The sequence below is a fragment of the Xenopus tropicalis genome, chromosome 2, assembly GCF_000004195.4.
Source record: "Xenopus tropicalis strain Nigerian chromosome 2, UCB_Xtro_10.0, whole genome shotgun sequence".
Taxonomy (NCBI): Eukaryota; Metazoa; Chordata; class Amphibia; order Anura; family Pipidae; genus Xenopus; species Xenopus tropicalis.
Genome location: NC_030678.2, coordinates 173,654,649 through 173,682,464, shown reverse-complemented (window position 1 = coordinate 173,682,464; position 27,816 = coordinate 173,654,649). Strand labels below are relative to the sequence as shown.

The window sequence follows — 27,816 nt, the reverse complement described above, 5'->3', positions numbered from 1 at the left end:
GGGTCATAGGTTACCTACCTTTAGCTATAAGGCCATTGATCATGTGCCCATGCCGAGACGTGGTGGTGATAGATCTAGGCTGCTACTCCAACGTGAATCCTTTTGGATTAAGAAACTTGACACATTAGCACCAAAAGGACTAAATGAGTATTGTTCCCTTAATTGTTTTCTACCAGTTAGGTGATCTATAAGTCTAATTATGTAATTGGGATAATATGTTTATTTCTTATCTGTGTAGGTAAGGGTCCCACTTGCCCTGGTGCGAGCATAGTTTATGCCGGACGGGGGTGGTGGGGCTTTCTAGCTGATGCGTAACATGCGGGTGGGGTTAATTATGTATATAAAGTTTTATTGAACAAATTGTGTATTGAGGGTATAACATCGTGAACAAGGTCCAAGACCAGGACCGAAACGTTGATGTAATAAATATGTAACTATCTACAATAAAGTATTGAAAATTGGAGTGCGCATAACTCATGGAGTATTTTATACATGGAACAACCAGATGCAGCACCCATTAAGACTACCAGACACGTGAACGAGGAGGGAGTGCGGACCGATTGTGAATATATATATATATATATATATATATATATATATATATATATATATATATATATATATATATATATATATATATATATATATATATATATATATATATATATATATATATATATACACATACACGGGTATGGGATCCGTTATCGGGAACATATGGAGATCCAAATTACAGAAAGACCCCTTATCCGGAAAACCCTTGGTCCCGAGCATTCTGGATAATTGGTCCCATACCTGTATATAGAAATGTACTGGTAAATAATCCCAGGACGGTGATCTCCCAACTGGCCACTAGGGGTCACTGCTTGCCTGGAGTCTGGAGATGAGGCGCTGCTGTACAGACTGATGGGGTTACTATTACTGTAAGCAGTGAAGCCCCCTGTGGGGCGCTGTAAGATGTGGGGGGGACGGGGGGGCTATAAAGCTTCTTTCACATTAGACAAAACCATTATTTGTGGGGTTCTGTCTGATGATCACAAAATATCAGGAGGGTGAGGTGCCTCATTTCCCAGCATTCATCAATAGATAAAATCTGCCCAGTTGTTTGCTCACCCCCCCACAAAACAAGAGCCCAAGCCAAGACCCTGATCATTTTTGGCGCTGAGAAGGAAACTCTGGAGATTTCGAGATTAGGAGTTTGGAACAGGAATCCCGGCCTGGAACATCTGCTCGGCCCCCCCATTCTCTAAACACAAGTCACAAAGTAAACAGGGGATGGATCCTGCGCTGTCTGTGTGCAAGGAATGCGCGCATGGAAATGTGCAGGGAACGATGGAGAACATGTGACTCTGAGCTGCCATGTTGCTTCTCTTCAATCAGCTCCAGTATATGAATGACGGCCCCCCTGCACCTACTGTCGCACTGCAACTCCCAGCACCCACAGGCAGCAGAGGGACGTGGGAGGAACCCACAGCACATTGAATAACCCCCCCGGGCCTCCTTGTGTAAATGAATTACTGCCCTGCCAGATCCATTACGCCAAATGCACAGTCAGCCCTCGGCACTGGCAGTTATCCATAATGAAACCTAGGGGCGGGGGGTGTTTGTTTTCTACGTCTCCATCAGCAGAAGTCTCCATCAGCAGAAGTCTCCTTGCTTTTAAACTGCAATCTGAGGGGCAGCCCAGAAATACCCCTACCCTATAATATACTTATAAATGCTGCTCAGTGATGTCGTCAGCTATAATCGGAGCTTAGTGACGTCATTTTGGTCACATGACTGACTGAAACTTGTGTATAATAATAATAAATAAAGTACACCCTGTTGTAATATATGAAGATCTCATATGTCCCCTCGGTGTTCCATGACCTGTATAAAAGCACCCGGCCTTCACTTTATATGGTCTCTGAACTCCTCAGTGACTTATAATATCCTTATATTTCACAACAGGGGGTTCATTATTCACTATAAAGTAATCCAGCCATCCAAACTTGTGAAACAGAGGATTACTGGCCCCCGGTATGGAACATATTGAACATCACTGCTCTGTATTTTTGCCTAACTGGTCAAACGCTGCTTACAGAAAGTGGATTGTTCCCACCGGTGGGTTCAACAGGACAATCTGCCCATTCTTTCTCCTCGTGATCTCATATCCAAGTATAGATTTCCCAGCCTGCCCCAGGGAAGTCAGGAAGTGTTGTTATTGTCCAAAGGCTACAGGCTTCTACGGAAAATACATATACACACTACTGTACCCCCTACTGTAAATGATAAGGATATTAGCAGTCACTGAGGGGTTCTGTGCCCATATAAAGGCACAAGGCTGCAGGCTGAGTTATACAGGGAACTCTGAGTATCACTCATGTATTATAAGGGATAATGTACCCCCTACTGTAAATGATAAGGATATTAGCAGTCACTGAGGGGTTCTGTGCCCATATAAAGGCACAAGGCTGCAGGCTGAGTTATACAGGGAACTCTGAGTATCACTCATGTATTATAAGGGATAATGTACCCCCTACTGTAAATGATAAGGATATTAGCAGTCACTGAGGGGTTCTGTGCCCCTCATATAAAGGCACAAGGCTGCAGGCTGAGTTATACAGGGAACTCTGAGTATCACTCATGTATTATAAGGGATAATGTACCCCCTACTGTAAATGATAAGGATATTAGCAGTCACTGAGGGGTTCTGTGCCCATATAAAGGCACAAGGCTGCAACCCTACTGTAGTCTGACTAGACTTCCATTCCCATAATGCCTTGCACTACATGATTAACAGACCAGCAAACAGGAGAATAACAGCAAAGTGCAAGGCACTGCAAGAACTAAAGCCTTGGCTGGAGAAGAGCTAATTTCTGATACATAATTTATGGCAAAGAGAGAAGGGAAGCTAAATTACCAGACAGACACAGTGACAGTTACACATAACTATAAACCCAGTGAGAATGAGGGATGAATGGATATTGGGGAGTTGTATCAGGAGTCAGAACCAGCAGTGCAGGGAAGGGAAAGGGACAGACACAGTGACAGTTACACATAACTATAAACCCAGTGAGAATGAGGAATGAATGGATATTGGGGAGTTGTATCAGGAGTCAGAACCAGCAGTGCAGGGAAGGGAAAGGGACAGACACAGTGACAGTTACACATAACTATAAACCCAGTGAGAATGAGGAATGAATGGATATTGGGGAGTTGTATCAGGAGTCAGAACCAGCAGTGCAGGGAAGGGAAAGGGACAGACACAGTGACAGTTACACATAACTATAAACCCAGTGAGAATGAGGAATGAATGGATATTGGGGAGTTGTATCAGGAGTCAGAACCAGCAGTGCAGGGAAGGGAAAGGGACAGACACAGTGACAGTTACACATAACTATAAACCCAGTGAGAATGAGGGATGAATGGGTATTGGGGAGTTGTATCAGGAGTCAGAACCAGCAGTGCAGAGAGGGGAAAGGGACAGACACAGTGACAGTTACACATAACTATAAACCCAGTGAGAATGAGGAATGAATGGGTATTGGGGAGTTGTATCAGGAGTCAGAACCAGCAGTGCAGGGAAGGGAAAGGGACAGACACAGTGACAGTTACACATAACTATAAACCCAGTGAGAATGAGGGATGAATGGATATTGGGGAGTTGTATCAGGAGTCAGAACCAGCAGTGCAGGGAAGGGAAAGGGACAGACACAGTGACAGTTACACATAACTATAAACCCAGTGAGAATGAGGAATGAATGGATATTGGGGAGTTGTATCAGGAGTCAGAACCAGCAGTGCAGGGAAGGGAAAGGGACAGACACAGTGACAGTTACACATAACTATAAACCCAGTGAGAATGAGGGATGAATGGATATTGGGGAGTTGTATCAGGAGTCAGAACCAGCAGTGCAGGGAAGGGAAAGGGACAGACACAGTGACAGTTACACATAACTATAAACCCAGTGAGAATGAGGAATGAATGGATATTGGGGAGTTGTATCAGGAGTCAGAACCAGCAGTGCAGGGAAGGGAAAGGGACAGACACAGTGACAGTTACACATAACTATAAACCCAGTGAGAATGAGGAATGAATGGGTATTGGGGAGTTGTATCAGGAGTCAGAACCAGCAGTGCAGAGAAGGGAAAGGGACAGTAAATGAGGCTCAGTGTCAGTGCAGACTGGGGCAGCAGCGGGTGAATTAGCCCCTATACCAGACCGGCAGTTCTTCCCCAAACTCTACATCTGGGCAGAGTGGCATTAGTGGCGCTACGTTTGGGCACTCACCTTGGGGCGCTTCCACTGAACCCCCTGGACCCTCTGTGTCTTGTAGAAGAGGGCGTCGTTATTGGCTGGAAAGACTGGATCCTCGAACAGAACCTTCTTGCTCTGACACTCCTTCTTCAGGGCCTGGTACTGCTGGTTCCCAAAGGGCTTCGCCGAGGAGAACATTCTTCACCGTCTGTTCCCAAAACAGAAAAAGCAGGTGAAATTCACGACTCCATAGAGGCCAACGTGCACCTTCCCTCTCCCAAGCGGCCAATACGCTGTATGTTTGCTAAATGTCTGGTTAATCGGCTTCTCATACATTTCAGGAGTCAGAACCAGCAGTGCAGAATTAAGGAAAGGACAAAATATTTTTCATTCATTGTGCCACATTTTCTTTTTGGCTTTATATCCCCTTTAGGCTGTTAGTGTGGCTGGGCACTGCCCATAATGCATTAACCTAAATCCTTACTAACGCCCTGAATCCCCGGCAAAGCCACGGAGATAATCGCCCCAGGGAAACTCACGGACTCATATGGTGCTAGGAAAGCGCAGGTACTTGTACCCCCCCACTGGCACACAGAGAGATAGAGGCCCCCCTGCCCACAGCTACACCCCCACTGGCACACAGAGAGATAGAGGCCCCCCTGCCCACAGCTACACCCCCACTGGCACACAGAGAGATAGAGGCCCCCTGCCCACAGCTACACCCCCACTGGCACACAGAGAGATAGAGGCCCCCCTGCCCACAGCTACACCCCCACTGGCACACAGAGAGATAGAGCCCCCCTGCCCACAGCTACACCCCCACTGGCACACAGAGAGATAGAGGCCCCCCTGCCCACAGCTACACCCCCACTGGCACACAGAGAGATAGAGGCCCCCCTGCCCACAGCTACACCCCCACTGGCACACAGAGAGATAGAGGCCCCCCTGCCCACAGCTACACCCCCACTGGCACACAGAGAGATAGAGGCCCCCCTGCCCACAGCTACACCCCCACTGGCACACAGAGAGATAGAGGCCCCCCTGCCCACAGCTACACCCCCACTGGCACACAGAGAGATAGAGGCCCCCCTACCCACAGCTACACCCCCACTGGCACACAGAGAGATAGAGGCCCCCCTGCCCACAGCTACACCCCCACTGGCACACAGAGAGATAGAGGCCCCCCTGCCCATGCCCACAGCTACACCCCCACTGGCACACAGAGAGATAGAGGCCCCCCTGCCCACAGCTACACCCCCACTGGCACACAGAGAGATAGAGGCCCCCCTGCCCACAGCTACACCCCCACTGGCACACAGAGAGATAGAGGCCCCCCTGCCCACAGCTACACCCCCACTGGCACACAGAGAGATAGAGGCCCCCCTGCCCACAGCTACACCCCCACTGGCACACAGAGAGATAGAGGCCCCCCTGCCCACAGCTACACCCCCACTGGCACACAGAGAGATAGAGGCCCCCCTGCCCACAGCTACACCCCCCACTGGCACACAGAGAGATAGAGGCCCCCCTGCCCATAGCTACACCCCCACTGGCACACAACAGAGATAGAGGCCCCCCTGCCCATGCCCACAGCTACACCCCCACTGGCACACAGAGAGATAGAGGCCCCCCTGCCCATGCCCACAGCTACACCCCCACTGGCACACAGAGAGATAGAGGCCCCCCTGCACTGGCAGCTGTGATACAGCAAGTGATTTATAACTGGGTCAGACCCGGGTCCATGGGCCTCCGGCGCCGGTGCCAATAACAGAAGCCCAGATTTACTGAACAGAGGAAAATAATTGCAGGAGGGAGACAGGCCATTTAGCAACAGGCGCCAACGCAACGCATTTGGTTTTTGCTGAATATAAAGGGGAAGTAATACCAGAAGCCAATGTTTGATTATTGGGAATAGTCCTGTAGGATTCTGATACATAGCAGATATATATATATATTATATAGTGAATATGAAGAGGGATAATCAGATGCTAGCGCCCCTCTATTGTGCATGTACCCCTATACATATCATTTCATATTACATCGGGGGGGGGGGGGTTTATATTTCATATTTATATGCCAGTCGCGGCTCCTCGCACGGGGTTTTCATAAGCGACAATAACGTTTTCCAGGAAGCGGCGGTTCCAGCAAATCAGCCCGATTCTGGGAAGAAACCACTGGGGCAACTCATGAATATTCCCCCCGATACCCCCGTCCCTGTAGCTCCGAGCAACGTCACATATAGAATAAACCCATTCCTACTCACACCTGCATAGATTGGCTCTCCATATTGAATTTGTTATACAGAACTGCCCTGAGATTAAAGGGGAAGTATTCCTCATCATGCAATGAGTACTTAATCCCAACTAAGATATAATTACCCCTTATTGGGGCAGAACAGCCCTATTGGGTTTATTTCATGGTTAAATGATTCCCTTTTCTCTGTAATAATAAAACAGTACCTGTACTTGATCCCAACTAAGATATAATTACCCCTTATTGGGGCAGAACAGCCCTATTGGGTTTATTTAATGGTTAAATGATTCCCTTTTCTCTGTAATAATAAAACAGTACCTGTACTTGATCCCAACTAAGATATAATTACCCCTTATTGGGGCAGAACAGTCCTATTGGGTTTATTTAATGGTTAAATGATTCCCTTTTCTCTGTAATAATAAAACAGTACCTGTACTTGATCCCAACTAAGATATAATTACCCCTTATTGGGCAGAACAGTCCTATTGGGTTTATTTAATGGTTAAATGATTCCCTTTTCTCTGTAATAATAAAACAGTACCTGTACTTGATCCCAACTAAGATATAATTACCCCTTATTGGGGCAGAACAGTCCTATTGGGTTTATTTAATGGTTAAATGATTCCCTTTTCTCTGTAATAATAAAACAGTACCTGTACTTGATCCCAACTAAGATATAATTACCCCTTATTGGGGCAGAACAGTCCTATTGGGTTTATTTAATGGTTAAATGATTCCCTTTTCTCTGTAATAATAAAACAGTACCTGTACTTGATCCCAACTAAGATATAATTACCCCTTATTGGGGGCAGAACAGCCCTATTGGGTTTATTTAATGGTTAAATGATTCCCTTTTCTCTGTAATAATAAAACAGTACCTGTACTTGATCCCAACTAAGATATAATTACCCCTTATTGGGGCAGAACAGCCCTATTGGGTTTATTTCATGGTTAAATGATTCCCTTTTTAAAATGGCAGTTTCCTATTTAGGATTACCCAATGGCACATACTGCTATAAAAGTATATTTTTATGAAAATGGTTTATTTAGATGATCAGGGTTTTACACGAGCTGTTTATACAATATATGTTTATAGGTGGTATAGTTTCCCTTTAATGGGAGGACAAGGTGCATTACCCGGGGAATCCCTGCTGTACGAGCCCAGACGCGCCGCTACACGGGTTTGTTATTCCCGCACAGCTATGTGCCGCCTACTTGCCCCTCCTCCGGGCAAAATGCTCACAAACCTGTTCCGCCGGTGGGTAAAGTGCGACGCGGCTGAACTATACAAACCGCACCGACTGTCACAGAGTATAGTGGAACCAGAGCAAGGAGTACTGGGGGGCCCCAAGGGGGAGACAGGGAATGTGTAGGGGGAGGGGGGATTAGAGAATGAGAAACCGCAGGGTGGGGGGGGATTTGCTCAGTATCAGTTGCTGAATAAACACTTTGGGGTCCGACATCCCAGTTGTCATGGGTGGCCCAGCTGGGCAATTACCCAGAATCAGCACAGAGAGGGGGTCTGTACAAAGCCCCCCAGGCTCTATATCTGCCCCCCCCCAGGAACAGCACAGAGAGGGGTCTGTACAAAGCCCCCCAGGCTCTATATCTGCCCCCCCAGGAACAGCACAGAGAGGGGTCCGTACAAAGCCCCCCAGGCTCTATATCTGCCCCCCCCCCAGGTACAGCACAGAGAGGGGTCCGTACAAAGCCCCCCAGGCTCTATATCTGCCCCCCAGGAACAGCACAGAGAGAGGGTCCATACAAAGCTCACCAGGCTCTATATCTGCCCCCCCCAGGAACAGCACAGAGAGGGGGTCTGTACAAAGCCCCCAGGCTCTATATCTGCCCCCCCAGGAACAGCACAGAGAGAGGGTCCATACAAAGCCCACCAGGCTCTATATCTGCCCCCCCCAGGAACAGCACAGAGAGGGGGTCTGTACAAAGCCCCCCAGGCTCTATATCTGCCCCCCAGGAACAGCACAGAGAGGGGTCCGTACAAAGCCCCCCCAGGCTCTCAGGCTCTATATCTGCCCCCCCAGCTCTTGGCTACAATCTCTCTCTCATCCCAGCAGGGAAACCTTTGGCCGCTCAGTAAATAAACAAGAGATAAAGGAACAAGTCTGTGAGATAAAAATGGCGACTGCCCTTATGTATGAATCCCGGCCGCCCACAGCGGCTCAGACCTGTATTGGCCCATAGCCAGATATCTACAGCCACACAAGGGGGGGCCTTCACACTTATCTGCCCCTGTATGGGTAATACCGACTGGGCTTGTTGATTAGTTCCTAGGCCCTAGGGCCAAACAATCCCAATACCCCAATAACACCAACCTTAGCTGGGCATATGGGGAAATAATTGCAACGTGTATGGCCACCTTCAATCTGGTTGGTCAATCTGGTTGGTTCCCATTATACTGTGACCATTTGGCCATGTGTGTCACTCGCGGGTCAGTCCAGTGGGCTCATTAGCTCCTTAGACCTCAGGGCGACAGGGCAGTTAGAGTAAATGAGGCTTTGTAATAAAGGGTAAGTACAGAGCATACAAGTGTCTATGTGGAACTGCTGCCATAAAGCAGGACAGTACTGCCGTACTTACCAAAGAGGTGTAACAGGAATCAAACTCCTCTATTCAGGAGTTTGTACTCAGTATGTTTATTACATATATATGTGTGTGTGTGTGTGTGCCCATCCCCCCAACTACACTTCACTCTTTATTCCCATAACAGTTTCCCCTTTAATCTTACAAATTCCCGGCACAACCCCAAACCCCCCTCCTTTCCCATAATAACCCTACAGAGCCGATAGCCATGGGGTAAACAGTTTGTATTCAGAGCTCCCGGCCGCCCCTGCACTGAAGCGCTTTGTACCCCGCACCGACCCCGGGAATCCCGTCCGGCCAAGGACACCGGGCGTCTGTCTGTTTATTGTATATTAATAGGAAAAAACAGGAAAGTGAGTAAAAAGGGCAAGTCACTGTGTGCTGGAATATACATCCCTGGCGTAAAGGGGAACTTCTCCCAAACTGTTCCAATGATAGAATATAGAACTCTAAGCAACTCCCCAATACCCATTCATTCTGTCCCTTTCCCTTCCCTGCACTGCTGGTTCTGACTCCTGATACAACTCCCCAATACCCATTCATTCCTCATTCTCACTGGGTTTATAGTTATGTGTAACTGTCACTGTGTCTGTCCCTTTCCCTTCCCTGCACTGCTGGTTCTGACTCCTGATACAAACACCCCAGCTGTACCAGTGCAGGGCAACAGTAAATAATAATTTAATTACTTTAATATCCTCAAATGTAGCCATATCTGCCCAGCCCTAGGGAAGGGTGGGGCCACGGGTATCCAAGTGCTTTATCTCTCTGGCCCACACTGCAGTGACCCATGTTGCTAGGCAATGCTGCACTGGCAATGACTGAGATAAGGTCCTCACAGAGAGATAAATACAGCGCCAATTCCATGTATAATACCCCAGAACCCACAGCAGGATAAATACAGTGCCAATTCAAAGTCCATAATACCCCAGAACCCACAGCAGGATAAATACAGTGCCAATTCCATGTATAATACCCCAGAACCCACAGCAGGATAAATACAGTGCCAATTCCATGTATAATACCCCAGAACCCACAGCAGGATAAATACAGTGCCAATTCCATGTATAATACCCCAGAACCCACAGCAGATAAATACAGTGCCAATTCCATGTATAATACCCCAGAACCCACAGCAGGATAAATACAGTGCCAATTCCATATATAATACCCCAGAACCCACAGCAGGATAAATACAGTGCCAATTCCATGTATAATACCCCAGAACCCACAGCAGGATAAATACAGTGCCAATTCCATGTATAATACCCCAGAACCCACAGCGGGATAAATACAGTGCCAATTCCATGTATAATACCCCAGAACCCACAGCGGGATAAATACAGTGCCAATCCATGTATAATACCCCAGAACCCACAGCAGGATAAATACAGTGCCAATTCCATGTATAATACCCCAGAACCCACAGCAGATAAATACAGTGCCAATTCCATGTATAATACCCCAGAACCCACAGCAGGATAAATACAGTGCCAATTCCATGTATAATACCCCAGAACCCACAGCGGGATAAATACAGTGCCAATTCCATGTATAATACCCCAGAACCCACAGCGGGATAAATACAGTGCCAATTCCATGTATAATACCCCAGAACCCACAGCAGGATAAATACAGTGCCAATTCCATGTATAATACCCCAGAACCCACAGCAGATAAATACAGTGCCAATTCCATGTATAATACCCCAGAACCCACAGCGGGATAAATACAGTGCCAATTCCATGTATAATACCCCAGAACCCACAGCGGGATAAATACAGTGCCAATTCCACGTATAATACCCCAGAACCCACAGCAGGATAAATACAGTGCCAATTCCATGTATAATACCCCAGAGAGTGGCTGGTGTATAATGCAGACACACAACATACAGCAGGAGATCCCTGAAGGTGAGAGAAATCTGAGCCCCAGACTTTGGGCTGTTTAACACCTTAAGGCTACGAAACCTGTTGGTGCATTAGCCCCAATATCCGCCCTTAGGCTTCTAATCTCCCAGCGCTGCGCCGGATTTACACGTTCCGCCACATTCTTTCCCTATGAGAAAGCTCGGCAAACACCGGGTCAACCAACCCAAAACACACACAACCCATAAAGGTCTATTTCTTCCTCATTTAAATACATATTTGCAATGAAGGCCATTCCATGTCCCATTAAACATAGGGAGACTGTAAACGGTTACCGATTCTGCACCCCCCTATTCTATATCCCCCAGTGGGGCAGTCCAGTTTGCATTCACTTTCTTCCCTTTGTTCATAGACACCCTATAGGGCAATGTCCTGAAATCTCATAGGATATATATTGATTATACTGCTATCAGACCCCTGCAGTCATTTGCATAGAGGAGGGGCAGTGTTAAAGGGGAAATTCACCTACAGGTTGAAGTTTTCTGTTCCAGTTTAACACAGTAACTTTCCCCATTTTGTCGTCATGGTTTGATTTCTTTTTTTATTCTCACTCATGTGAATGTTCTGTGAGTTCTAGCAGGGGGCGGAGCCAATTAATTGAACAGATAATTGTGAGACTCGATTGTTTTTTTGCATTCCTTATCTTACTATTCGGGCCCTTGTCTATCAGTCCGTTATTCAAACTGCCTGCCTGGTTCCTGGGGTCATAGGGACACAAGCAATCAGTTAACGGGTACATTCCATACTGCAAAGCTGCAGAACAAGAAGCTAAAGGGGACACATGCCTGCCCATACACGGGCACATAAGGTTCTGAATCGGTCTGAAAGACCCAAATTGGCAGCTGAAATCTGTTTGTGTCCAAGCAGATAAGATCAGTCTCTCTCCTGCCTTATATACATACAGGCACAGATACACAGAAGAGCAAACAAAATGAATAAAGGGAACAAACAGCCCCATGTTGGCATGGCTTTGCTTGGAACTTTATTCTTTCGTTCCCTTTATTCATTTTGTTTGCTCTTCTGTGTATCTGTGCCTTATATGCATACAGGCACAGATACACAGAAGAAATAAATAAAGTTCCAAGCAAAGCCGTGCCAACATGGGGCTGTTTGTTCCGCATGCATTCTGCCAACTCCGGAGAAAGGAGATATTACCAGCAACAAACAAAAGGCTACTTATCTCTGTGTATCATTAGGGCGGTTACGGGATTGGCTGCCCCACACAATAACATACAGGGGCAGTATCTGTATGTGAGAGAACATTTATATATTTATATTAAACATAAAGGGAAATGTCCTTCCCTGCAGGTCGAGCTGTTAGCCAATCCCCCGCCCCCGTGTCAGGCCCAATTGTCTCATCCTTGGCTCATCCTTGGCTCCAGCCAATCAGATGCAGAGACCTCTGTGCCACCGATTGATCCTATTGTTCTATCCCTACACAGATCAATAGATCTCCTCCCGTTGTGTAACCGCTCCCGCCAGAACCGTGCGTCACACAGACGTGCCCTGAACCCGTAACCGCGACCCAATTAGCGCTGAATTTATTGGCCAAATATCAGATTTTATCTTCCCACAATGCACTTCCCGTGTTCTCTCGACTTTCATCGTCACGATTTTTCCGGCCTTGTGGCTTTTTTTTTATGTTCTGCTTTTTAAATGGGAACTTCACCTTTATAAGTATTATGTAACGTTTAGTGTGATGTAGAGAGGGATATTCTGAGACAGTTTGCAATTGGTCTTCATTTTATATTATTTGTAGTTTTTTAGTTATTTCATTTTCAGTTCAGCAGCTATCTGGTTGCTAGGGTCCAAGTTACCTTAGCAACCAGGGAGGGTTCTGAATGAGAGACTGGTATATGGATAGGAGAGGGACTGCATAGAAAGATAAGGAATAAAAAGTAACAATAACAATAAAACTGGAGCCTCACAGAGCAATAGGGTTTGGCTGCCGGGGTCAGTGACCCCCATTTGAAAGCTGCAAAGAGAAAGAAGAAGGGAAATGATCAATCAAAAATTATCAAAAATAAATAAAGACCAATTGAAAAGTTGCTCAGAATTGTTTCTTTGTCGGTCCCAGGAAGTGGACGAATGGGGGTCCAATGTGCCCAGTATGTGGGTGGGAGGGAATGGGAATGGTACCGGGGTCACAGTACTATGGGCCCAGTATGTGGGTGGGAGGGAATGGTACCGGGGTCACAGTACTATGGGCCCAGTATGTGGGTGGGAGGGAATGGGAATGGTACCGGGGTCACAGTACTATGGGCCCAGTATGTGGGTGGGAGGGAATGGGAATGGTACCGGGGTCACAGTACTATGGGCCCAGTATGTGGGTGGGAGGGAATGGGAATGGTACCGGGGTCACAGTACTATGGGCCCAGTATGTGGGTGGGAGGGAATGGGAATGTTACCGGGGTCACAGTACTATGGGCCCAGTATGTGGGTGGGAGGGAATGGGAATGGTACCGGGGTCACAGTACTATGGGCCCATTATGTGGGTGGGAGGGAATGGGAATGGTACCGGGGTCACAGTACTATGGGCCCAGTATGTGGGTGGGAGGGAATGGGAATGGTACCGGGGTCACAGTACTATGGGCCCAGTATGTGGGTGGGAGGGAATGGGAATGGTACCGGGGTCACAGTACTATGGGCCCAGTATGTGGGTGGGAGGGAATGGTACCGGGGTGCCAGGGTGGGAGGGGGGGGGAGCAGAGCAGGGGGAGGAGCTGCAATAACATTGTTGCTATGAGGCTGCTTTACTGTAGTTGCTGTTTATGTAATATCAGCTTTATGACCCCGTCAGAGCCCCGCCCCCTTCCCAGTACCATGTGACACTAATTCATTCCAGCTCCAAGTCTCAGGGCAGGGTCTACTAAACAACAACAACAGCAATGTGTGTGTTTGGGCCTCACATCCCTGGGGGGGGATTAATAACCCACGGAGCAGAACTGAACCTCCTAATGGGGAACACGTGCCGCTCACAGAACCAGCGGCTCCAACACTGACCCAGAACCCCCCCAAGAGATCCGGCTTCTCTCTGCTTTCAGCAACCACTGAGAATGAACTTTTTCAACTTCAGCAACTACAGAACCGGGTCTCTCAGTACCGACCCGTCCCACTGACTGCAGCACTGACCCACACATTATTCCTCTGCGCAGATACAGTAACCTCCCTGAATTATTCATCCTCTTATTAAATAATCATTTGTATCAAGTGCAATTACAGCAGCCATTACTCTCTGTGCCCTCTCTGACCCCCCCCCCATTGTAAGCAGCAGTCCTGCCCTGCTTTATGGCTGAGATTCTAGCTATCTGTATAACAGAGCATTCTGTCACAGTGGCACAGATCCTATCTGATCCCCCCCCCCCCCCCCCCCCCCCCCCCCCCCCATTGTAAGCAGCAGTCCTGCCCTGCTTTATGGCTGAGATTCTAGCTATCTGTATAACAGAGCATTCTGTCACAGTGGCACAGATCCTATCTGATCCCCCCCCCCCCCCCCATTGTAAGCAGCAGTCCTGCCCTGCTTTATGGCTGAGATTCTAGCTATCTGTATAACAGAGCATTCTGTCACAGTGGCACAGATCCTATCTGATCCCCCCATTGTAAGCAGCAGTCCTGCCCTGCTTTATGGCTGAGATTCTAGCTATCTGTATAACAGAGCATTCTGTCACAGTGGCACAGATCCTACCTGATCCCCCCATTGTAAGCAGCAGTCCTGCCCTGCTTTATGGCTGAGATTCTAGCTATCTGTATAACAGAGCATTCTGTCACAGTGGCACAGATCCTATCTGATCCCCCCATTGTAAGCAGCAGTCCTGCCCTGCTTTATGGCTGAGATTCTAGCTATCTGTATAACAGAGCATTCTGTCACAGTGGCACAGATCCTATCTGATCCCCCATTGTAAGCAGCAGTCCTGCCCTGCTTTATGGCTGAGATTCTAGCTATCTGTATAACAGAGCATTCTGTCACAGTGGCACAGATCCTATCTGATCCCCCCATTGTAAGCAGCAGTCCTGCCCTGCTTTATGGCTGAGATTCTAGCTATCTGTATAACAGAGCATTCTGTCACAGTGGCACAGATCCTATATGATCCCCCCATTGTAAGCAGCAGTCCTGCCCTGCTTTATGGCTGAGATTCTAGCTATCTGTATAACAGAGCATTCTGTCACAGTGGCACAGATCCTATCTGATCCCCCCATTGTAAGCAGCAGTCCTGCCCTGCTTTATGGCTGAGATTCTAGCTATCTGTATAACAGAGCATTCTGTCACAGTGGCACAGATCCTATCTGACCCCCCCCCCCCCATTGTAAGCAGCAGTCCTGCCCTGCTTTATGGCTGAGATTCTAGCAAATCCCTTACTTTGTATATAGGAATAACATATATGTTACATAATAGCAATTTTCACTTACAATAAGGATAATTACTGCCTCATCTGTGTATTTTCTTTGAACTTCAAGAAACACACCTAGTACAGGTAAATGTTTTTGTTTGCCTAAAATGCATGACCAGAAATGACACTAGATTGTTACTAAAACCTTCTGATATTACTGTTGCGGTTTCTTTCATAGAAAATATTACATAGTTTCTAGGGCCACGAAGCCTAGCGACCAGATAGCAAGACCATACTGGAAAGCAGCTTTCTCGTGCCGTTCTGCATCCTCACAACCTTCTGTGTTTGGAATTAGGGTAAAAGTCCCTTTATTTATAATTATATATGTTTTATTGCAACACTGATTCCTCTGGGGAGGAGATAAAGAACCTTCACCCATAGACCCCCAATGAAACAGCGCCCCCTAGAAACAAACGGATTATGTGAGTGCAGAATGGAAGCTTCAGTTCTGCCTACACTGGGGCTCATGTCTATGGCAGCCGTTGGCAGCGCCCGGGCCCGGTGCCAGACTCTCAGGGGTTAAACATTCCTCTTTCCGAAACCGTCGGATCTTGGCCAGTGATTGGCTCTGTGGTCGGACTGGGAGGAAACCACAGTTGCCATTTGTGCCTGAACTTCCCCTGGATAAGTGGCTCCTAACCCCCTAGCACTGATACAAGGAGATTTCCTGCTTGGGCCTGATTAACCCATTCAGTGCTGGGAGCAAATGATAAAAGCCATTAGAGAGCTACTGTCAGCCCTAGGGATGCGCGAGAGTCACATGATGCAGTAACCAGGGTCGGACTGGGCCGGCGGAACACTAGGGTCCACTGAGCCAGACCTGATCCCCTGATTGTGGCAAAAGGAAGAATAAAATGGCTGGCAGTGGGGGCCCCAGAGGGGGTGTGGGGGCCCCTGGGGTAGCACACCTTATTCTGACCCCCTCTGTAACCTGCAGGGGTTTATAGGATAACCTTCTGCCCCTGCTGAGAAGGCACTTAGGCTTTAGACAGTAATGGGATCTAATAACTGGGAACCCTCTATCCAGAAAGCTCCAAAATACTGCAGCGCCAGGTCTCTCTGCCCCCAATGTAAACAAACGTTTCATTATTTGTATCAATAAGAGGGTCCCTAGCGCTAATAGGGGGCCCATTAAGCACAGCCCTGGCAGGAATTCCTGGACAAAATGATTGGACCCTTTAAAAGGGAAACAACAGAATGGATCAGGGGTCCCCAATATTCAGTTTGTTCTTCCCAGGGCCCAATAACAGACCGGCAGGTTTGATTGGCTGGAGGGTAATGGGACGGTAGGTGCTACAGAACATGTTGGTACCGGCTGATACCAGCAGGATCCCCGCCCCGGGCAGCAGGGGGCGCAGCAGTGAAGGGGTTACTAATAAAAAGCAACTGGCGCTGAACTGACAGAACAAACAGGGTGAGATTCCCGGGGAGGCAGAACTGTTTGCTTTATGGGCCGTCCCCGGGGTGAAACCGGTGTCGCTGAGGGAGGGGCACATAGAGCTTTTATTCCTGGCTCCGCTCCCCAATGGGCACGGGTAAAGCCAACAGCAAGAATGGCAGCCAAACTCCCAGCATGCACTGGTCTCATTGCCCAGACACCCCAGGATCTATGGGCCAATCTCCCAGCATGCACTGGTCTCATTGCCCAGACACCCCAGGATCTATGGGCCAATCTCCCAGCATGCACTGGTCTCATTAACCAGACACCCCAGGATCTATGGGCCAAACTCCCAGCATGCACTGGTCTCATTAACCAGACACCCCAGGATCTATGGGCCAAACTCCCAGCATGCACTGGTCTCATTAACCAGACACCCCAGGATCTATGGGCCAATCTCCCAGCATGCACTGGTCTCATTAACCAGACACCCCAGGATCTATGGGCCAAACTCCCAGCATGCACTGGTCTCATTAATCAGACACCCCAGGAACTATGGGCCAAACTCCCAGCATGCACTGGTCTCATTAATCAGACACCCCAGGATCTATGGGCCAAACTCCCAGCATGCACTGGTCTCATTAATCAGACACCCCAGGAACTATGGGCCAATCTCCCAGCATGCACTGGTCTCATTGCCCAGACACCCCAGGAACTATGGGCCAATCTCCCAGCATGCACTGGTCTCATTAATCAGACACCCCAGGAACTATGGGCCAATCTCCCAGCATGCACTGGTCTCATTGCCCAGACACCCCAGGAACTATGGGCCAATCTCCCAGCATGCACTGGTCTCATTAATCAGACACCCCAGGAACTATGGGCCAATCTCCCAGCATGCACTGGTCTCATTAATCAGACACCCCAGGAACTATGGGCCAAACTCCCAGCATGCACTGGTCTCATTAATCAGACACCCCAGGATCTATGGGCCAAACTCCCAGCATGCACTGGTCTCATTAATCAGACACCCCAGGAACTATGGGCCAATCTCCCAGCATGCACTGGTCTCATTGCCCAGACACCCCAGGAACTATGGGCCAATCTCCCAGCATGCACTGGTCTCATTAATCAGACACCCCAGGAACTATGGGCCAATCTCCCAGCATGCACTGGTCTCATTGCCCAGACACCCCAGGAACTATGGGCCAATCTCCCAGCATGCACTGGTCTCATTAATCAGACACCCCAGGAACTATGGGCCAATCTCCCAGCATGCACTGGTCTCATTAATCAGACACCCCAGGAACTATGGGCCAAACTCCCAGCATGCACTGGTCTCATTAATCAGACACCCCAGGATCTATGGGCCAATCTCCCAGCATGCACTGGTCTCATTAACCAGACACCCCAGGAATCAATGGCCGGGCAGATGAGGGCCATGAGTAAAGCCCTAGGGTTACTGACAGTTGCTGCCAAGATGCTGGTGCCATTAGCCAGACAACAGGACGACCTGAGTGTGAGAAAGGCAAATATACAGGGCGTGGGGCAACAATACACCTGGAGGCAAATAAATAAGAGCTTCTGTCCTGGCTCCAAAAGCTTAGGAACCCCCCCCCCCCCCGAGTGTGCAAATATCCCTATTAATCACCGGGCAGCTTTAGTAACCAGGCAGGAGATTCATATATTTAATGAAAACATTATCAACATCTCAACAACATCTCAACAATGTAGCAGAAGCTGAACAACAAACCTGGGGGAAAGCTGAATTGTGCTCCATTACTTTACAAACCAGAATTGGGATAAACAAACAGCAGATTTCTGATCAATTGGCCCTTTGGCCACAGTGTTAGTGGGCCACACCCCCAAAGGGCCACAGTGTTGGGGCCACACCCACAAAGGGCCACAGTGTTGGGGCCACACCCACAAAGCAGACTGAGCCGACTCACTGACCTGGATTATGGGTGTGGGAGATAAAGTTCAGCAACACCTGGAGAAATGCCTGTGGGTTCCCTGATTGGTGGAACTGACTGACTATAATAATAATATTTCTGTTTAACCCCTCACACAAAGAGCACAGGGACCCCCCCAGCCATCAGGGGGTTAAGACAGACACAGAGTTGGGGGGGGGGCATTTGCGGACATTATGGAGGCAAATTAGCCACTGACCTCAGTTTCACTCCCAGCAAATTCAATTGTCTGTCTGATCCGACTCAGCAGCCGCTATGGTGCAATTCTGTGTCCGACTGTCCCCGGCAATTTACTGGGAGCCAAGTACCCCCCTGGCTGCCCCCCCGGGTGTATAATCTGCCCCTGGGCACATTCATGCCCCATGCCCAAAGCCCTTCCCTGGCACTGAGGCTTAACTATGGCACTGGGGGAAGAATATTCCTTTGCACACCTGATTCCTTGTGGCATGGATACTATGGCAACTATGTTACTATGGCAACCAGCACCCCCCCAGGCTGCAGAAAGGCAGCACATGCAACAGAACACGCTTAGGGGATTTGTTGCTCCGAGGTGTGTAACGGGCATTAGACCTGTGTGTGTGTGTGTGTGTGAATAGTAAGGCAAGGGGCACCCACAGCTCTCATATTGTGTGTGATAAGGTCACGGCCAATAGAACCCCCTGCACAATCTGACCAATAGCGTGCAAGAACCAAGCATCATTTAATAGTGTTAAAGGGGCGGAGACAAAAGCATGTATAGTAAGGGACAGCCCCTTCCCTTACTATACACACCGTCCCACAGTGACAGCCCCTTCCCTTACTATACACACCGTCCCACAGTGACAGCCCCTTCCCTTACTATACACACTGTCCCACAGCCCCTTCCCTTACTATACACACCGTCCCACAGCCCCTTCCCTTACTATACACACTGTCCCACAGCCCCTTCCCTTACTATACATACCGTCCCACAGTGACAGCCCCTTCCCTTACTATACACACTGTCCCACAGCCCCTTCCCTTACTATACACACTGTCCCACAGCCCCTTCCCTTACTATACACACTGTCCCACAGCCCCTTCCCTTACTATACACACTGTCCCACAGCCCCTTCCCTTACTCTACACACCGTCCCACAGCCCCTTCCCTTACTATACACACTGTCCCACAGCCCCTTCCCTTACTATACACACTGTCCCACAGCCCCTTCCCTTACTATACACACCGTCCCACAATGACAGCCCCTTCCCTTACTATACACACCATCCCACAATGACAGCCCCTTCCCTTACTATACACACTGTCCCACAGCCCCTTCCCTTACTATACACACTGTCCCACAGCCCCTTCCCTTACTATACACACTGTCCCACAGCCCCTTCCCTTACTATACACACCGTCCCACAATGACAGCCCCTTCCCTTACTATACACACCATCCCACAATGACAGCCCCTTCCCTTACTATACACACCGTCCCACAATGACAGCCCCTTCCCTTACTATACACACCGTCCCACAGCCCCTTCCCTTACTATACACACCGTCCCACAGCCCCTTCCCTTACTATACACACTGTCCCACAGCCCCTTCCCTTACTATACACACTGTCCCACAGCCCCTTCCCTTACTATACACACCGTCCCACAGCCCCTTCCCTTACTATACACACCGTCCCACAGCCCCTTCCCTTACTATACACACCGTCCCACAGCCCCTTCCCTTACTATACACACCGTCCCACAGCCCCTTCCCTTACTATACACACTGTCCCACAGCCCCTTCCCTTACTATACACACTGTCCCACAGCCCCTTCCCTTACTATACACACTGTCCCACAGCCCCTTCCCTTACTATACACACTGTCCCACAGCCCCTTCCCTTACTATACACACCGTCCCACAGCCCCTTCCCTTACTATACACACCGTCCCACAGCCCCTTCCCTTACTATACACACCGTCCCACAGCCCCTTCCCTTACTATACACACTGTCCCACAGCCCCTTCCCTTACTATACACACCGTCCCACAGCCCCTTCCCTTACTATACACACCGTCCCACAGCCCCTTCCCTTACTATACACACCGTCCCACAGCCCCCTTCCCTTACTATACACACTGTCCCACAGCCCCTTCCCTTACTATACACACTGTCCCACAGCCCCTTCCCTTACTATACACACTGTCCCACAGCCCCTTCCCTTACTATACAATACTACACACCGTCCCACAGCCCCTTCCCTTACTATACACACCGTCCCACAGCCCCTTCCCTTACTATACACACCGTCCCACAGCCCCTTCCCTTACTATACACACCGTCCCACAGCCCCTTCCCTTACTATACACACCGTCCCACAGCCCCTTCCCTTACTATACACACCGTCCACAATGACAGCCCCTTCCCTTACTATACACACTGTCCCACAATGACAGCCCCTTCCCTTACTATACACACCGTCCCACAGTGACAGCCCCTTCCCTTACTATACACACCGTCCCACAGTGACAGCCCCTTCCCTTACTATACACACCGTCCCACAATGACAGCCCCTTCCCTTACTATACACACCGTCCCACAGCCCCTTCCCTTACTATACACACCGTCCCACAGCCCCTTCCCTTACTATACACACTGTCCCACAATGACAGCCCCTTCCCTTACTATACACACCGTCCCACAGTGACAGCCCCTTCCCTTACTATACACACCGTCCCACAGTGACAGCCCCTTCCCTTACTATACACACTGTCCCAGTCACAGGTTGGTGCTTACTATACACACTGTCCCAGTCACAGGTTGGTGCTTACTATACACACTGTCCCAGTCACAGGTTGGTGCTTACTATACACACTGTCCCAGTCACAGGTTGGTGCTTACTATACACACTGTCCCAGTCACAGGTTGGTGCTTACTATACACACTGTCCCAGTCACAGGTTGGTGCTTACTATACACACTGTGCCAGTCACAGGTTGGTGCTTACTATACACACTGTCCCAGTCACAGGTTGGTGCTTACTATACACACTGTCCCAGTCACAGGTTGGTGCTTACTATACACACTGTCCCAGTCACAGGTTGGTGCTTACTATACACACTACAATAACCCACACAAACCCCCCCTCCCATTCACTATGCAGCGCCCCAGTAACAGGAGCCCCGGCTCATACCAAACTTGGGAGGGGGGGGTTTCTAATAGATACTGCACGCAATAGAAAGTGATAGAAGGGAAACACATGAAGGGAACCTCCTCTGTACGAGATGGGATTTCCCACAGCGAATTCCCCGTAGCATCAGTTGTGCGACCCCTGCAGCCCCCCCTGCCCGGCCGGGAATGGTTCATCCCTCGGACTCACCCACTTACCTGCCCCGGGGGGGAACCAGCCTCACAGCCTCCTGCTCCGTCCGGCAGCCCCAAACTCTCTGCACTGCAGCTCAGCCTCTAGTACATGTGGTGGGAGGGGCCGGCGCAAAGCATCACGGGACTTGTAGTTAGCACCCTGAGCTGGCAGAAGGATTTCCATTCAGCACAGTAGCTGCCCGGGGGGCACATTCCTTGCCTAGAACTACCCCCGTTATATTGTCACTTAGATGATTCGAAATAAAAATGGAAATTGAAACCAGAACTTCCTGCTTGGGGCAAAGCAAGATTAGGGCTGGGTACACTAAGTGCAGCGGGGGGTTCTGGGTAGGGTAACACTGATGTTGGGGATCAGGCCTTGGGGTGCCAGTTCATCCCACAGGGGTTCAGCTGGGTCAGGGTTCTGTGCAGTCAGGTTCTTCCCATTCTGGACCCGGCTCTGTGCATGGGGGGGATTATTGTGCTGACACAGGGAAGGGCCCCCCCAAACTGGGAAGCACAGGAACATCACTGTACCCTGAATCTCCCAGAGACTCCGCAGTGGGGGGGCCCCAGCTGAACAGATGTGAGTTTAGCTGATTCTATTGGCCATTCGATGTATGTGATTCTCCAGCAGGGATTCCCTATCATGTTGTGTTATAGGGACATCTAGTGTCAGAATGTGGAATTGCACCCACACTGATAAAACCACTGGTGGCATTAAAGGATAAGTAAACCTTCCCATCCAAGTTGATGTAAAATTGATGAGAGCGCAATTCTAAGCACTTTTGCTATTTACATTCATTCATTATTTATTTATTTTTAAATCCAAGATATGAAGGGCTAAAATTACTGTTAATTACTATGAATACATGTTGTTACAACAGCGCCACCCACTGGTCACTTTCTGAACATGATGTAGTCAAGTAAGCTGTCAGGAGAAGGAAAGAGGAATGGGCTAATGTTTTGCTTAGGAGAAAAGTTATCAGAGGTTTCTAAGCAGAACATCAGATCAGCCCTCTTTCCTTCTCCTGTAGGTGGCGCTGTTGTAACAAAATGTCTTCATATTAACAGTACTTTTAACCCTTCATATCTTGAATTAAAAAAAAATGAGTGCTTAGAATCACACTCTCATCAATTTTACATCTTATTAAACTTGTTGTAAGGGTTTACTTATCCTTTTAACCCCCACTACCAGCCAGACATTTGCCTTTGTGTATTTACCTTCTGTATATGTTTTTACTCACGCTTCATTAGCGCTGTGCTATTTACTGTTGCAATTCTATTCCGTATCCCACAGAGCTGCTGGGTACAAGCAAAAACTTTATATTCAATAACAAGAAAACGTCAGTAGGAAACAGCATGGGGATAGAAACTGGGTCAGACTTGTCCATAAACACAGAACTGTTGTGTTGCTGTAGGGCAAATCTCTCTCTTTTCTCTGTAATAATAAAACAGTACCTGTACTTGATCCCAACTAAGATATAATTACCCCTTATTGGGGCAGAACAGCCCTATTGGGTTTATTTCATGGTTAAATGATTCCCTTTTCTCTGTAATAATAAAACAGTACCTGTACTTGATCCCAACTAAGATATAATTACCCCTTATTGGGGCAGAACAGCCCTATTGGGTTTATTTCATGGTTAAATGATTCCCTTTTCTCTGTAATAATAAAACAGTACCTGTACTTGATCCCAACTAAGATATAATTACCCCTTATTGGGGCAGAACAGCCCTATTGGGTTTATTTAATGGTTAAATGATTCCCTTTTCTCTGTAATAATAAAACAGTACCTGTACTTGATCCCAACTAAGATATAATTACCCCTTATTGGGGCAGAACAGCCCTATTGGGTTTATTTAATGGTTAAATGATTCCCTTTTCTCTGTAATAATAAAACAGTACCTGTACTTGATCCCAACTAAGATATAATTACCCCTTATTGGGGCAGAACAGCCCTATTGGGTTTATTTAATGGTTAAATGATTCCCTTTTCTCTGTAATAATAAAACAGTACTTGTACTTGATCCCAACTAAGATATAATTACCCCTTATTGGGGCAGAACAGCCCTATTGGGTTTATTTAATGGTTAAATGATTCCCTTTTCTCTGTAATAATAAAACAGTACCTGTACTTGATCCCAACTAAGATATAATTACCCCTTATTGGGGGCAGAACAGCCCTATTGGGTTTATTTCATGGTTAAATGATTCCCTTTTCTCTGTAATAATAAAACAGTACCTGTACTTGATCCCAACTAAGATATAATTACCCCTTATTGGGGCAGAACAGCCCTATTGGGTTTATTTAATGGTTAAATGATTCCCTTTTCTCTGTAATAATAAAACAGTACCTGTACTTGATCCCAACTAAGATATAATTACCCCTTATTGGGGGCAGAACAGCCCTATTGGGTTTATTTAATGGTTAAATGATTCCCTTTTCTCTGTAATAATAAAACAGTACCTGTACTTGATCCCAACTAAGATATAATTACCCCTTATTGGGGCAGAACAGCCCTATTGGGTTTATTTCATGGTTAAATGATTCCCTTTTCTCTGTAATAATAAAACAGTACCTGTACTTGATCCCAACTAAGATATAATTACCCCTTATTGGGGCAGAACAGCCCTATTGGGTTTATTTAATGGTTAAATGATTCCCTTTTCTCTGTAATAATAAAACAGTACCTGTACTTGATCCCAACTAAGATATAAATAATCCTTATTGGCTACAAAACAATCCTGTTGGGTTTAATTAATGTTTTATTGATTTTTTCAGTAGATTTAAGGTATGGAGATGCAAATTACGGAAAGACCCCTTATCCAGAATACCCTTGGTCCCGAGCATTCTGGATAATGGGTCCTATACCCGTATATATATATATATATAAATCCATATCAAATGGCCTCCACTCCACAGACCAGATTCCACTGAGATTGGATTTACTTCCAGAGTTACAATTCATTATAATGATTGGCCGGGTTAAACCTTACCCATAATGCACAGCACCGTACCCCGATACATATGCAGGTATAATGACCGTATTTTCATGTCTACACCTGACTGGTAACATTTGGGCTGAGGCTGTTTCCATGGTTTGGGCCGCTGGTTCTTTAAGGCTACAATGACATTCCCGGCAATTCCCACTTTGTGGAACAGTTTGGGGGGGGGCCCTTTCCTGTTTCAGCACCATAATCCCCCCCATGTACAGAGCCGGGTCCTACAGAATGGGTTTGCTGAGATGCACAGAACCCTGACCCAACCCAACTGAGCCCCTGTGGGATGAACTGGCACCCCAAGTTCTGATCCCCAGGCCGTGTCCCCTAAGATCTGGATGTGGGAGGAGCCGACAGGAGAGCTGAATGGGACGTTGAATGTAAGAAACCAAAGACACGGAGCAACAAGAGGCACAGATTTATTAGGAAAATAAGTTAGGCACGGTCTGTGCAACAGGGCGGCGCCATGGGACCCCCCTTCCCTTAAGGCAGTGGTTGGCAAACTTGTTTTTGGTTCAAGTTCCCCCTTGGGTACAGATAGCGGAAACCTCAGTATTTCAGCCGTACCCCCATTACCAGCCAATAAGGGCTCACCCCAAATCTCACTCTAATTGCCCTTCTGGCCTAGATGCCAGAGCCCTCCCTGCCAAGGCTCTAGCCCCCCACCCCCAAGGGGCCACCCCCACAGTTTGGGAACCACGGCCTGAAGGAATCCGTCCATCAATAATGGGATGTTTTGTTTCCGGTTACATTCGGGTTTGAAAAGAAACAGCCTCGGCTCCAAATACCGACCCAGTAGGGTGCTAGACTACAAGTGCCCCCCCATAAAATCAGTCTGGGTATTTAGTGTAGACAAGATAGGGTAAGGGCCCCTAGCCCTGGAGGAGCCCATGTGGGGAATACATTCTGGGGTGCAGCCTTCCAGGTGTTGGTGGGACACTGGGAGTTGTAAACCAACTGGGGGGGTCACCCCTCTGTCATTATTGTGTAATAATGTGCCCCCCCCACCCCGTGCCATTCTGCACTTGGCCTGCAACCGTGGTAAGGGGCGGGGATTAATAGCCACTTTCCACCAGGCCCGGATTGGCAATCTGTAAATTCAGGCAAATGCCAGAGGGGCTGCTGTAAGATACCATAGACAGTCACTATTTATTGGGCTGGGGGGGGCTGTTTGTGCCTCTGGGTACTGGGAATGCCAGGGGGGCTGTAAGGTGCCACAGACAGTCACTATTTATTGGGCTGGGGGGGGCTGTTTGTGCCACTGGGTACTGGGAATGCCAGGGGGGCTGTAAGGTGCCATAGACAGTCACTATTTATTGGGCTGGGGGGGGCTGTTTGTGCCTCTGGGTACTGGGAATGCCAGGGGGGCTCTAAGGTGCCACAGACAGTCACTATTTATTGGGCTGGGGGGGGCTGTTTGTGCCTCTGGGTACTGGGAATGCCAGAGGGGCTGCTGTAAGATACCATAGACAGTCACTATTTATTGGGCTGGGGGGGCTGTTTGTGCCTCTGGGTACTGGGAATGCCAGGGGGGCTGTAAGGTGCCACAGACAGTCACTATTTATTGGGCTGGGGGGGGGCTGTTTGTGCCTCTGGGTACTGGGAATGCCAGGGGGGCTGTAAGGTGCCACAGACAGTCACTATTTATTGGGCTGGGGGGGCTGTTTGTGCCTCTGGGTACTGGGAATGCCAGGGGGGCTGTAAGGTGCCACAGACAGTCACTATTTATTGGGCTGGGGGGGCTGTTTGTGCCTCTGGGTACTGGGAATGCCAGGGGGGCTGTAAGGTGCCACAGACAGTCACTATTTATTGGGCTGGGGGGGGGGGCTGTTTGGGCCTCTGGGTACTGGGAATGCCAGGGGGGCTGTAAGGTGCCACAGACAGTCACTATTTATTGTGCTGGGGGGGCTGTTTGTGCCTCTGGGTACTGGGAATGCCGGGGGGGCTGTAAGGTGCCACAGACAGTCACTATTTATTGGGCTGGGGGGGGCTGTTTGTGCCTCTGGGTACTGGGAATGCCGGGGGGGGGCTGTAAGGTGCCACAGACACTCACTATTTATTGGGCTGGGGGGGCTGTTTGTGCCTCTGGGTACTGGGAATGCCAGGGGGGCTGTAAGGTGCCACAGACAGTCACTATTTATTGGGCTGGGGGGGCTGTTTGGGCCTCTGGGTACTGTAAATGCCAGTCCCGGCCTGTTTCCCAATCACAAGCAGAGACAGGACCCCATCCGTTAGGCCATTTCATTAATTGATCAAATGAATTGCCACGGAAATGGGCAAAGTGGCACAGGGATAGGCCCCTCGTACCCGTGAGAGCAGCAATTAAATAGATTATGCACCGCCTGTAGGTGCCGTGCAACTACAACTCCCCAGCGAGGAAGGGCTACTAACCTCCTGCTCATCCTTTCCCTTGAACCAGACCAAGGTTTAAAGCACAGGACGCTGAGAGTTGCACTTCAACAACAACCAAAGAGCTGCTAGTTGAGTTACACTGATATAAACTGCTTCTATCCCCTTCTCTGAAACCCCAAATTTCTCAGCACCAGTACCGGGAGTTGCCCTACTGCACCCTTGACTGGTGGCCCCTGGGGGGGAGGTACAGGACAAGGTAGGAGGTGCCTATAGAGTCGGTGTCAGGCATTTATTGTGCCTCATCCAAACACGTCATTTCTATTGCTTCCCCTTGTTATTTCTGTCACCAGCAGAAATGTCCCACGCCCCCACCCGTAGCTGC

General features: G+C 48.6%; 1 protein-coding gene across 2 annotated transcripts in view; it reads right to left on the bottom strand.

Annotated features, from left to right (window-relative positions):
* Positions 1-22,191, bottom strand: part of capn5 (calpain 5) — a 53,405-nt gene extending 31,214 nt beyond the window's left edge. Inside the window, exons 1-2 of one of the 2 annotated variants that reach the window (XM_031895855.1) lie at positions 22,095-22,191; positions 4,274-4,448 (exon numbers count right to left, since the gene is read on the bottom strand). In XM_031895855.1, coding sequence (XP_031751715.1) covers positions 4,274-4,438 — 165 coding nt within the window. In that variant the 5' untranslated portion in view covers positions 4,439-4,448; positions 22,095-22,191. 2 annotated transcript variants of the gene reach the window in all.
* Positions 22,192-27,816: the final 5,625 nt, after the last annotated feature.